Source organism: Symphalangus syndactylus, chromosome 11 (assembly GCF_028878055.3).
Source record: "Symphalangus syndactylus isolate Jambi chromosome 11, NHGRI_mSymSyn1-v2.1_pri, whole genome shotgun sequence".
Taxonomy (NCBI): Eukaryota; Metazoa; Chordata; class Mammalia; order Primates; family Hylobatidae; genus Symphalangus; species Symphalangus syndactylus.
The window spans coordinates 107,729,074-107,743,560 of NC_072433.2; the positions used below are offsets into that span (position 1 = coordinate 107,729,074).

Genomic DNA, 14,487 nt, shown 5'->3' on the forward strand with positions numbered 1-14,487 from the left:
TTTTAAAAAGTGTATTACAACAATCATTAGATCTGGTTAATCCCCTAGACGGTGTTTCATCTCTCATTGCTTTTTTAAATTCCTGCCATGATCCAGGTTCTATTTGTATTTTGACCTATCGAAAATAAGCTGGGATTAACCTATTTCTGGTGGATTTCTGGAATATAAACTGAGGTCTTCATTTCCTTTATACTTCGGTCTTCATTTCCTTTATACTTGTTTCAGAATCAGAAAGGTGTCCCAAAGAGGGTTTCTCCTGATGGTCTTGCTATTCTGTTAATAAAATTAATCCTTGAAACTCTTCGTATTCAAAAGAGAGCTGATTATTCATCCTAAAACGATCACATCTTCTAAAAACATTTTCTTTTATTTCATAAGAAGAGATATTCTTTTTTTTTCAACAACTTTATTCAGATGTACCCAACATACCCTGCAATTCACTTATTTGTACAATTCAATTGTTTTTGGTATATTGCATTATTAATTTTTTAAAATTGTGGTTAGATATATATAAGTAAAATTTGACATTGTATTCTTTTTTAAATGTACCATTCAGTGGCATCATTTACATTTACAATGCTGTGCCACCGTCATCATTATCTGTTTCCAAACCATTTTTATCACCCCAGACAAAAACTCCTTAATCAATAAATAAGGACTCCCCACTTCTCTCTCCCTAGAGCCCCTGGTTACCTCTAACCTACTTTCTAAAAAAATTTTTTTAAAAAGGAAATTCTTTATTGAATTGTTTACTTAGCTTTTCTTTTCAAATTGTTTTGAGATCATTGCCAAATTATTATAGAAATAGAAATGATCTCAAGATGAAGAGCCATTTAGCTAAGATTTTCGACAATGAAGAGTTTCTAAGTAATATTAAAGTAAAATAATGGATATCTTATTGAATTATTTTCTTCTTTAGGTGAAATCTGAAACACACATTTTTAAAACATGTTATTTTGAGAATTTGATATGTGTGAGCGATACTTGTATATAACCTACATTACTCGTGCAATGAAAACACAGAAAAGAAAAATAAACATGTCATTTTTACTGTCTGGAAATTGTTACTCCATTTCTTTCCCATTTCTCTGGACTGTTTCTGGAATAATAATAGTCTAAACTTCGAGGAAAGCAGCCACAATGTCAGTTCTGTTCCCATGGTCCCAGAATTACTTTTTGCACTGCACTTAGCTTTCCAAATTCTCAGGCACCTCCTGAAGTTCTAGTCTCTTTGGTTTTGAGACTTGTCTTCCTGCTCTGCCTACATTTCATAAATAAGGACGTTTATCTCTAGGCAGTCCTGTCACAGTCTAATCCCAGTTATGTATGGCACCCTTCACGGGCCCATTTAGCACCTACACCGTTATCCTGAAAAGGCAGGTGCAAAAACATTTCATTCCCTTTTCAGTGGAGGGAAGTATCCTCCTTTGCTTTTCATCTGTTTGCTAGTGCCAGTTGAATAAATTCTCTTGCTCTACAGAAATAACTGGTCCAAAATTAAACACTGCCTGAAAGTATTCTCTATCAATACTGCACTCTTTATTTAGACTCTGAATGCCTAATGTCACAACATGGGTTTTTAGTTTTCAGGCAATATTAATTTAAAGTATACTTAAATTAATATATTTAATAAACAATAAAATTATTTATTAATTTTACTAATTTTTTTATAATTTTATTAATTTTATTAAATTTTTATTAAATTTATTAAAGTGTATTTATTAAATAATAAATATTTATTTAAAATATTTAAATAAAACTTAAAACTAAAATTAGTTTCAATACATACTGATATGGTTTGGCAATGTCCCCACCCAAATCTCAACTTGAATTACGTGTCTCAGAATTTTCCCATGTTGTGGGAGGGACCCAGGGGAGGTAATTGAATCATGGAGGCCAGTCTTTCCCATGCTACTCTCATGATAGTGAATAAGTCTCACAAGATCTGGTAGGTTTATCAGGGATTTCTGCTTTTGCTTATTCCTCATTTTCTCTTGCCAATGCCATGTAAGAAGTGCCCTTCGCCTCCTGCCATGATTCTGAGGCCTCCCCAGATATGTGGAACTATAAGTCCAATTATACCTCTTTTTCTTCCCAGTGTTGGCTATGTCTTTATCAGTAGCATAAAAACAGAATAACACAGTAAATTGGTACCAGTAGAGTGGGGCATTACTGAAAAGATACCTGAAAATGTGGAAGTGACTTTGGAACTACATAACAGGCAGAGAGGTTGGAACAGTTTGGAGGACTCAGAAGAAGACAGGAAAATGTGGGAAAGTTTGGAACTTCCTAGAGACTTGTTGAATGACTTTGTCCAAAATGCTGATTGCGATATGGACAACAAAACTCAGGCTGAGGTGGTCTCAGATGGAGATGAGAAACTTGCTGAAAACTGGAATAAAGGTGACTCTTGTTATGTTTTAGCAAAAAGACTGGTGGCATTTTGCCCCTGCCCTAGAGATGTGTGGAACTTTGACCTTGAGAGAGATAATTTAGGGTATCTGGCAGAAGAAATTTCTAAGAAGCAAAGTGTTCAAGTGGTGACTTGGGTGCTGTTAAAAGCATTCAGTTTTATAAGGGAAGCAGAGCATTAAAGTTTGGACAATTTGCAGCCTGACTATGTGATGGAAAAGAAAATCATATTTTCTGGGCAGAAATTCAAGCCAGCTGCAGAAATCTGCATACGTAACAAGGAGCCTAATGTTAATCCCCAAGACCATGAGGAAAGCGTCTCCAGGCTATGTCAGAGACCTTCATGGCAGCCCCTCCCATCACAGGCCCAGAGGCCCAGATGGAAAAAGTGGTTTTGTAGGCCGGGCCCTGGGTCTCCATGCTGTGTGCAGGCTAGGGACTTGGTGCCCTGTGTACCAGCCGTGCCAGCCTTGGTTGAAAGGGGCCAATGTAAAGCTCAAACTGTGGCTTCAGAGGGTGGAAGCCCCAAGCCTTGGCAGCTTCCATGTGGTGTTGAGCCTGTGAGTACACAGAAGTCAAGAATTGGGGTTTAGGAACCTCTGCCTGGATTTCAGAAGACGTATGGAAACGTCTGGATGCCCAGGCAAAAGTTTGCTGCAGGGGTGGGGCCCACATGGAGAACCTCTGCTAGGGCAGTGCAGAAGGAAAATGCGGGGTTGGAGCCCCACACACAGAGTCCCTACTGGGGCAATGCCTAGTGGAGCTGTGAGAAGAGGGCCACCATTCTCCAGACCACAGAATGGTAGCTCTACCGACAGCTTGCACCGTGCACCTGGAAAAGCCACAGACACTTGACACCAGCCGGTGAGAGCAGCCAAGAGGGAGGCTGTACCCTGCACAGCCATGGGGGCGGAGCTGCCCGAGACCATGGGAACCCACCTCTTGCATCAGCATGACCTGGATGTGAGATCTGGAGTCAAAGGAGATCATTTTGGAGCTTTAAAATTTGCCCCACTGGAGTTCAAACTTGCACAGCCCTGTAACCCCTTTGTTTTGGCCAGTCTCTCCCATTTGGAATGGCTGTATTTACCCAATACCTGCACCTCCACTGTTTCTAGGAAGAAACATTGTTTCTAGCTTGCTTTTGATTTTACAGGCTCATAGGTAGAAGAGAATTGCCTTGTCTCAGATGAAACTTGGGACTGTGGACTTTTGGGTTAATGCTGAAATGAGTTAAGACTTTGGTGGACTGTTGGGAAGGCATCATTGGTTTCGAAATGTGAGGACATGAGATTTGGAGGGGCCAGGGGTGGAACGATATGGTTTGGCTGTGTTCTGCCCACCAAATCTCAACTTGAATTGTATCTCCCAGAATTCCCCCATGTTGTGGGAGGGACAGGGGAAGGTCATTGAGTCATGGGGGCCAGTCTTTCCCATGCAATTCTCGTGATAGTGAATAAGTATTATGATATCTGAAGGGTTTATCAGGTGCTTCTGCTTTTGTTTCTTCCTCATTTTCTCTTGCCACCACCATGTAAGAAGTGTATTTTGGGTCCTGCCATGATTCTGAGACCTCCCCAGCCATGTAGAACTATAAGTCCAATTAAACCTCCTTTTCTTTCCATCTCAGGTATGTCTTTACCAGCAGCATGAAAACATAATAATACACATACATATTATTTGATTTGATTCTTTTTGAAGATAAACTAGTTTGTATTCTAAAATGCTAATAAATGTAATTCTTTTTTATTGCATTATTTAGTGAAATATGTATATAATATTACTTGCACAAATCATAAAAGTTCTTAATATGAGTATTAATGCATGTATTCCTTTGAGACTGGGCACTCAAATGGGATGATCATGTTTTAATCCTGAAAACTCACATTTTTATTTTGCTAATGTGATGGATTAATAAATAAGTCACTCTGTGCTATTTTCTGTAACTCAAACACTTATTGGGCAAAGACAAATAAGCATGAGGTATATGTTTTAAAGATTATGAGGAAAGCGTACAGTTGGCAGTTCAGCAGAAATTGAAAAAACTTATAATGCAAATATTTGCCCATGAGTTTACACATGGAACATGGCTATAATGTATAAGTAAAATGAAGGAAACCTAGCAGTTTAGCGTGAATTTTAAAACAAGCGTCGTGTTTGTTGTTTAACTGCTGATTTTCTGAATATTCATAGAATACATAATTCAAGCCAGTATTGGTATTTTATAAAAAAGAAATACTAGATTTTGTATCATATTTTATCACTGCTTTTTTGGTAACTTCAGTGGAAATAAAATTTAAAGCTTCATAATTTACTTTTTTCTGTTTACATTTTTAAAAATCTTATTATGTATTGTTATGAAAGTCAAGCTTTGTATTTTTTCAATAATTACTTAAGCATATTACTAAGATTCATGTCTTAAACCCCACAAAAACATTATCAAATAACTTATATGTAGGCTTCCATTTGGGAAAAAATAAAACATAATAAAAATTTTTAGTATTTTATTTAATTCATATGATTGGTTTACATATATGATCTATGATATAATTAAATCCAGTTTTAAGCATTTGTATTGTAGCCTTTTCTTGGGTCTTCTATGCAATTTCAACAGCATACTTATATTCTAATACTTTTAAAATACTATTCCTTTAAGGCACTAACACATAGTTTAGATGATGGCCACTAAAAATGAGACTGAACCTTGCATTTCAATTTTTTATATCCAGGCATATATGGCTCCTTTAAGAAATCTGGACTGAGAATCCAATAGCCCTCTGCTGTTTAGCCTAAGAGCTGAGCTTTAGTTGTGTTTAGCCAATAAACAAATTTCCTTTGATTCTCAGAGGATAGTGTTATAAAGATGAGTAAGAGGTTATCAATTCCCTGAAGGAAATTTTAATGTAGTCAGTTGGATAATGATTAGCATTTGAACAGAGCTTTCCTTATTAAAGCACTTTCACACACACAGATTCAATTGGTGAGTATTTGCAGCTTGTAGTTTATGGGTGTTTGTTTGATCTCCAGATAAATCTGATGGCTTAATACAGATACATGTTTTTCTTCTGTAATCAAACTGTGACCCTGCACGTTAGACATGTTTTAAAAATATATGTCATTGAGCATAAAGGAAACAAGGAAATGTGGCAAGTTGACTGTAAAACCTATCATGATTCCTCAAAAACCTATTCAAGTTATGTTCTCATACTGTGGGCTTTTTTGTATGTTCTTACTGGAAGAATAAGCAAATGCTTAGGGTGGAGTTTTTAAAACAGATTTGGGATGTTGATTAATTCTGCACAGGCCAAAAATGTAAATGCACATTTGTCATGAATTCAGGTTTGGTACACTCCCCTCCAACAAATTCAGATCATTTTCTGTTATTTTCCAATGGCCAATGCCAAGCCTAAACTTTAGACATTTTCCTTGTAGTATGGATAATCATACTTTGGATAATTCAAAACACTTTAATGATTTACTTCAAACATTCACCAGATAATTTTCAAGCCTTTTCCACTTTGGTTTGATTAGCCTTGTCTGAGACTGTGTCTAAAATACATGAGAGGAACAAAAGAAGGAATTGTTCAGCTTGTAGTTGGCAGGAATGTTCTATTGCTGATTAAGTTCACAAGTTATGGCTGGAATGATTTGATAATAGTTTTTCCACTGTGCATAGCCAGACAGTCTCAGCCAACCAGCAGAACAGAATCTATACTGTCAAAATGGAAAAAGTGGTGGCAATTATGAAGCTGGGGGATTCTGGCAGTAAATGCAGAATTTGGCTCTTTCACTTTGCCATGAGGAGGAACATAGAGGCACCAGCTAGAGCAGCTTGCTCTGCTGCTGTATTGCCCGGAGAATATGTGACACTGAAGATTAATTACAAAGCCCGAGTTCTTGGTTCAGAATTCTTCATTCGAGTGCTCTGAGAACCTCTGTCAGTAAAGATTCTGACATGCATTTTACTTCCCTATTCTGTTGACTTTATAACAGAAAAAAAAAATAGCAAACATTTGTAAGCACTTATTATGTGCTTTTAAAAGTGTGAAATTCTTTCCATATATTAACTTAGTTAACTCTCACATTAACCCTGTGAAGCTAGTACATTTTCTAACCCTCTTTTCAAAGATAAGAAAACAGAAGTACAGAGAAATAGCCCCCAAGTACCTTGTCTGGGATTGCATAGCTAATGAGTCTGATTATAGAAACCACACTTTTACCACCATTCTTTAGTGTCTCGATATGAAGAACAGAGTTCGAGAGGAAAATCTATATTCTCTTCTATAGGCCCTTAGGCTACTTTCTATGGATTTCTTTTTCTTTCTTTTCTTTTTTTTTTTTTTTTGATAAAGTTTTTTTTTGGGAGAGTGGAGGTGGATACAGCGATATGTAGTTTCCTTCTGAAGTATTAAAATAGAGAAAATAGTGTTGCCATTTTTTGCTTTTCTACTTCAGCATTATAATTTTATGAATGTCTGGTTTTTGTTAATAATGTCAGGAGTATTCGTTGTAGATTTAAAGTGAAATAGGATTAGAAAATTTGATAGTTCTCGTTTTTGATTCTTGGTCTTGTTAAATGTTTTAACTACGAAATTAATAGTGTATGATAATTAAATAATGCCTGCATACTCTATTCATTATTTTTAATTAGTATTTTGCAGTCAAATGTTATAATTTAGTTATAATTTAATAGAAGTGTTTTCTGTCATCCATGTTTATATAATTAATATGTGGGTGAGAATTCTGGGCATTTTATTTATTGTCACGTTCCCAATAACCAGGAGGGGACCTAGCACATACTTAGTGCTCAGTGAGAGTTTATTGAATATATTCATGGGTGGATGAATGATGAAGTTAAATGCCTTGAGCTTATTCAAATGTATAATTTTGCTTTTCTTTACTGAGTATTCAAGTTATTGTTGATGAAGAAAGTCAGTAACATAAGAAGCAGCAAGAAGCTGAGAATAATGTGCCCTTTCTCAACCCCCACCCCAAACTGATTCTTTTGAGCTCCTTGAGGAAGAGTACTTTTTCACTCATTTCTGCATTCCTAGTACTGACACAGCATATTGCTCTTCAAGTAGCTAGCAAAAGAATGAGTCAGTAATTGAGCAAGCTAGATGATCTAAGCTCTTACTCTTTTATTCATACCTCGTTTGAACAAGTCTCAAATGCAGCAACTGTAGTGTTTTGGGAGCATGTGACCAAAGTGTAAGGTGGGAATGAGGGGGCACACATTCCGGCGGCAACAATCTCGCATTTCTGAATTGAGTGCAGCCTCACAGGCCAAGCTCCAATTGCCCCCTGGAACTTAGAATCCTTATAGTATCAACATCAAGAGATCTCTTAGCCTCTGCTTTAATACCTCCTTTGTCATGTAGATTTAGTGTAGTCTTGAGTTCCCATGACCCCAGAGTATGTTTCCCTGAGGTTGGCTCAGCCCATTGACATTTTGTTCAGCAAGCTTAGGCTTCCTGATGCAAGATATCCCTTTAAATATTGGAGGATAGCCTTCATTTCCAGAGGCTACTCTATACTACCACATTAGTTGGGTGTTTATATCCATTTCTGTGATATGCTTGACTGTCTCTTCCTGATGACTGTCCTTAGAGCTGGTCCTGATATGTCTATATTAATAACTCATTGGGCTGCAAGGCAAAAAACAATATTGAATGATGAGTCAGTGTTAACCTACAAAGCATCCAGTGATTTGCTATGGTATACTGTTCTCAGAAAGAATAGGTACTCAGTAAACGTTCTTGAAGACTTGATTGATTGACTGATCAATACTCATACTTCTTATGTGTTCACTCACAATACGTGGTCTTTCACAGGCACTTCCTTCATAGACATATTCTTATGTTCACTCTTCTCTTCCATCCATGTATAATTTCCATCAGTATATTCTATTCCTTCATGACGAATGCCTTCCCATCCATTCATAACCTCCTGCACCATGTCCAGTCCAGTGTTTTTTGGAAAGTCTAAAGTAAAGGAACTATTTTTTAAACTTTTCTAATTTTTTTAACAGAAGCTCCATTATCTACTCCCACCTCCCCACACGATGAAACAGGGAAACAGTGCTGCAGGCATACGGTGACAATAGGACATCAGGAAATGCCCAAGAAGGTCAGCCCCACCTTAACATGATGTTTTCAGGAATTTGGACAGCACGTACCAACATTTCTAAGAAACATGCAAGACCAATATATCATTTGTAATTCAAAATATATGTAAGAGTTGCAATTAACAATTAGGTCTCTTTGAATATTAAAGTTATCAAGTGATGACCATGAATAACGTGATTAACACTCACAACACTATTTATCATCATATAAATGGTCATATTTTCAGTCTGTGTTTTATGTTTAAATTCCACATGAGGAAATAAGTATAATAATATCATAAATTTCAGCAATGCTTTATTTTTAAGGCTCCAAAAATATTTTAAGAAATATTTGTGGTTTGTTCAAAACCGCAAGATTTAACTTCCAAGGTATCAGAATTAATGAGGTCATGTTAGAATATTCACACTTTTTATTAAGAAAATTGGCTTACATTTTGCTAAGTTATCTTTATATATGTCAGTTGTAGGAAATTAATTTTAATCATTAAAAAACAAATTTTATAAAAGATATGATAATTTAAAATCAAATATTAAGACAATAGTCTTTTTTTAAAGATTGGTTTATGGTGCACAGAATTCATTCATGACATCAGAAGCATATTCATAACATAATCTTGGTTATGCCATATGTGACCATAAGAAGGATCATTACCTTTAACAGCTGTGAATTCCTAATGAAGTGAAAACATGCATAGTCAAGGTCAATAATTTTTTTTTATTGCAATTTTCCATTTTCCCATCATCAAAGGCTGTCAGTACAAGTTTCTTTGGTCTCAGTATTTTTCTGTGTATAAAAGAACTTGGGTTTATTGCTCATTATGCTCTGGTGCTTCTGGGACAATCATTTCAACCCCCTAATCTGTGTAAGACTCTAGTTATTGTTTGTGTTAAATATGGATACTAAATTTTTCCACTTGTAGATAAAACCTGAAAGATGCCATGATTAGTCAACTATTGGATTTTAAGAATAAATCTATTATATCTAAAATCAAATAAAAAAGATGTCTGGATAATGTCAAATATTAGAGATATATTAACATGTTTACAATTACTGTTTTTCTTTAATCAGTTGCATTCTTTTGTCATGCATTTGACAACACTCTATTTGAATGAATTCCCATGAGTAGTATTGATTTTGTTGTTGAGTGCCTATTAAATAAAATTTCTATATTAGTGGATAGTGATTTTAACAATGTAATAAGTAAACGATTTTTAGTTTTGAGATTGTAGTAATTATACTGTTTTTTAACAGTTTGTTAGGTGCTGTGTCATGAATCAAGTCTTCATTTTAATGTGTTCTAATTGTTGTAAAACAAGAGGGAATGGTATTTGGAATTTAGCTATATTTATCTTCTCAATCAAATTCTACTTCAGAGGTAAGCAAAAAAGAAGTTATAGCACATCATATAAAATGGACAAAAAAGATATACTGAAAAGAAAATAAATTGTTGATTATCTCAGGATAAAGAAGAAAAAGTAAATTTAAAAGTCTGCCTCTGTCTGTTATTGCTAAGAGAGACCAATGGATAAATACTTGGGATTCTTATTTTTTTGTTTCTTTTCCTTTTTTTTTTATAAATTATGTGAATTCACCTCGAAGCTATACAACTCTGATACTAACTTGCCAATTAGCAGTTTGCCAAGTCACTTATTCAACTTGAATTCCTGAGACCTTTTTCAATTGAATTCATAAGACGTTCAGCTGACTCAAATGACCAGAAAATTCAAGACATAACGTCCATATATTGTTTGACATGACTTTTAAGCAAAAAGTCAGAAAAAAAAAAGTGCTGTAGGCCCAGCTTTTCCCACTGGAATAAAGTTTTGATGGTCTATAAACAGACGGTATCCTTCTTTATCTAGAAGAAATTACATGGGCATAGATTGATAACTCATGTTGTTTGAGAATGAAAAATGTCTGCCACATTGGCAATATATTCAGAAGCAATCCTCTGTACATATTACGTGATGCCCCACACATCATTTCCTAAAGTCAAGTATTTTGTACCCTTTAGATTGCCACTACACTTATCAGACGGACATACCTCTCAAACTCAGTTCTAATTTTTCTTGAAAAAATAATCAGATCTAAATATTTAACTGTTTGAACTGAGTTCAGTTGAATAAAAATGATGAATTGACTGTTGAAGTAATTATAAAGTTGACTAGGAAAAATAATAGCATGGAATGTGCAATGTCTTTCCATATTTATTATAGGGGCTATATATTTTGTTAAAATACAAGAAGTATTTGTTGCATTGGCAAAAGAGAGAATCAACCATTTAATGTTCTATTGATTTCAATCACAGAGCTAATTCCAGAGAATTGAAAACATCATAGGTTAATCGACTAGCAGTTGTCACTCAAAATGGTTTGTTGTTATACTAGCGTACTAATGAAAATTACATACCCAAATAAAGAGGAAGTAAGAAAACATGAAGGACTGATGAATCTCAGGAATGCAAAAATTTCTCCTAAGAGTCTGTATTAAAATATAATACAGCAGTTGTTTGATATCTTTATCATTTTTATCAAACCAACAATTAACAGTCTAAACTAATCTAATCAATTAATTATTTTACTCAATAGTTATTGAAAATGCACTTTGCACCATGCACTGTGCTAGAAAAAAGAAATATAAAGATTAATAAGACACAATTCTACCCACGATAGGTTCACAGTCAAGTAGAAGACTAAAACAAGGTAATGCAAGAGTAAATCGATGTTTACATAAAAATAATTGTTTTCTGCCTGAGTTGGAGGTAGATCAGAGAGAATCTGAAATTTAATAAATTGAGTTTTATGAAATAAGGATGTATAGTGATATTAGAGAGGAGCTAAAATTAATGTGCCTCAAAAACTGGATAAGTATTATTTGTTATCTGAATTTCTAAAGAAAGATTCACAATGAATTGGCAAGTCATGGTAAAGTTTGGTGTTTTTGTGAAATGGAAAGAAGATGAAAAATGCAGACCAGAACTTTTGCAAGATTGTGGAATTCCATAATAACATAGTGCATAAAATTTATCTTTAATTTATGTATCATGAAGAGTGACCTTGAATATTATAACAGTGAAGAATTACGGAGCATTGTGACACCAAAGTCAGAAGTTGTAATGGTGAAACAGGCAGACGAGCTTCATGATGATGTTGCAATGCTCCACAAATGGGTACAGTGATTAATAACCTGCAGGAAAATGTGCTTATGAGGTGAGATTGCTTGATTTTGTTGTCAAATGAAAACAACTATAGATATTATTCCTGAGAAGCATTCTTTAACCTGGCCTGAATCAGAAAATAAGTAGTTCTGTGATGTAGGTCAGTGAACGTGCTGTGATAGCAATGATGTACGTGAAAATGCCAGAGAGTACTACATTTTGTTATTGTTGTTAAAATGTTATCTGTCAAGGTTCTATGTGTGGAACAGATAAATTTACATTTCCCCGTCTACCTCTCTGGCCACCTCTCATTAGTGTGTTTTGCTGGGTCCTTGCTTCCTCAGCCACTAAATGTTACAGGGTCCCAGTACTCAGAGCAAGCCTTGTCTCTCCCTAGTTTACTCCCCCTCCACCTGTTTCTCTCTTTGCTCCCCATCCCAGCTCTTTTTGCTGATCTCATCCAGCTCATAGCTTTACATACCAACTGTATATGAATGAATTCCAACTTTGTATCATTAGCTTCTCCCCATCGTCTCCATTGGATGTTTAATAAGCATCTTAAAATAAACACATAGAAAGCAGAACTTCAGAATCAATACCCAGGCCCGTAATTCTCTTTTTCCCTTAGTTTTCTCCATGTCAGTAAATCACTCCCTCATCAAACAAATTGCTTGGGCCAAAACTCTGGGCGGTGTTCTCCTTTAGAAAGTTTTGTCAAATGTGCCTCCAAAATATATCCTGAGTCCTTCTTTTTGCTATCTTCACTACTTGCAACTTTTCAGTCCTCATCTTTTAATTGGAATTACTTACCAAAACTTATATGAATTCCTTACCAAACTCTACTCCTTCTCTTGCTTTCTTACAATTCACTTTTCTCAGAGCAGCAAAAATAATGGGGCTTTTTTTGAAATATAAAGGGATTAATGCTATTCTACATTGAAAATTTTTGCCACTTGCCATTGCCACCTGGGCTGCTTCATGCTGCTTGTCTTGGAGGTCTCTATTGTGTGATCAATCTGTTTACTTTGTGATCATTCCCCTGTGATCTGTTTACCTTGTAATCAAACCCTGTGATCTCTTCTCAGCCAGAGCTAATCTTGTCTCAGTCTCTGATCCCCCTGTCCGGTATTCTACTATACAAGGCATGTTTTGGGTCTCAAGCTCATTTCCACTTGATAAAATTAGGCTTTGCATCCCAACCTAAATCTCTTCATGAATTTTAATCCCCATAATCCCCGTAATCCACATGTGTCAAGGGAGAGACCAGGTGGAGGTACATGGATTATGGGGGCAGTTTCCCCAATGCTGTTCTCATGATAGTGAGTGAGTTCTCATGAGATCTGATGGTGTTGTAAGACGCTCTTCCTACTTTGCTCAGCACATCTCCTTCCTGCCACCTTGTGAAGAAGGTGCCTTGCTTCCTCCTGGCCTTCACCATGATTGTAAGTTTCCTCAGGCCTCCCCAGCCATGCTGAAGAGTAAGTCAATTGAACCTCTTTCCTTTATAAATTACCAAGTCTTGGGCAGTTCTTTTAGAGCAGTATGAAAACAGACTAATACAACACCTTTGGCCTTTTCCACTTAGCATGCACAAACTGGCTCACTGTATTATTTCAGTTCCATTTCATGTCACCTTTTTCAGAGGTGTCTTTGCTGACCACTTGACCTGAGCATTAGCTGTTCATGTGCATCTCTCTCACTCACACACTTAGTGTCTTGGTGCGATTCTATGTCTCACAATACTACCTGTAGTTTTTTCCATGGCACTTACCACTTCAGGAATTCTTGTTTATGTGTTTTTTTTTCTTTTTTGCTGACTGCCTCCTCCTGTCAAAATGTAAGCCCCTTAAGAGCATGAGTCTCATCTCCCTTTTTTATTCCTGAGACCTCAATATCTAGAAAAGTAATGGCACAGTAAGTGTGCATGGAGTGAAGGAAAGAGATTCTACAGTTAGTAGTTAGTTCTTGTTTTCTATCTTTAGAAACTTTAGAGAGATTACCAGTATATATATTTTAAGAGATACACAGAGCTGAAGTTACGTCTTACTCATTACTCTGATATTGTCTTCTGAGAGCAAAGCATGACAAGTGTTTATTTTTTACAAGTTGGCATTCCATATTTTATTTATTTATTTATTTTATATTTATTTATTTATTTTTTGAGTTGGAGTCTTGCTATGTCACCAGGCTGGAGTGCAATGGCAAGATCTTGGCTCACTGCAACCTCCACCTCCCGGGTTTAAGTGATTCTCCTGCCTTAGCCTCCAGAATAGCTGGGACTACAGGCATGCGCCACCATGCCCTGCTAATTTTTCTATTTTTAGTACAGACAGGATTTCACCAGGTTGGCTAGGATGGTCTCGATCTCCTGACCTTATGATCCACCCGCCTCAGCATCCCAAAGTCCTGGGATTACAGACGTGAGCCAGCGTGCCTGGCCACAAGTTGGCATTTCATATTTTAGCTACTTCTTGCACTCTTTAAATCCTGTACTTTTTACATTATTTCTTTTTTGTTCTTTAAAAGACTATGTGTCAAAAAGGAATTTGATTTGCAGAAACTAAATGTTAGCACTTTGAAAGAATGCAATAGGGAGAGAGAACAATAAAAATGTGTAATTTTCTACTTATAAACACAACACATTTTATGTCTTGGAATTAGGGATTAATTTATGAATTTTTTTTCACAAAAACGAAAGGTAATATAAAGTAATGTATTGACTTCAGACACATTTTATTATTTTCAACTATTTACAGAATATACCACCACTTGAAAATGTACTGTTACTAC

General features: G+C 35.8%; 1 protein-coding gene across 2 annotated transcripts in view; it reads left to right on the forward strand.

Moving 5' to 3' along the window:
- The window catches only part of PRR16 (proline rich 16), a 226,502-nt gene that overhangs the window by 152,887 nt on the left and 59,128 nt on the right, over window positions 1-14,487 (forward strand). The window contains exon 1 of one of the 2 annotated variants that reach the window (XM_055298928.2): window positions 8,486-8,541. The exons of the other annotated variant lie outside the window; for it this stretch is intronic. Coding sequence (XP_055154903.1) covers window positions 8,530-8,541 — 12 coding nt within the window. The 5' untranslated portion in view covers window positions 8,486-8,529. Of the gene's footprint in view, window positions 1-8,485; window positions 8,542-14,487 lie in introns of those variants that run through there. 2 annotated transcript variants of the gene reach the window in all.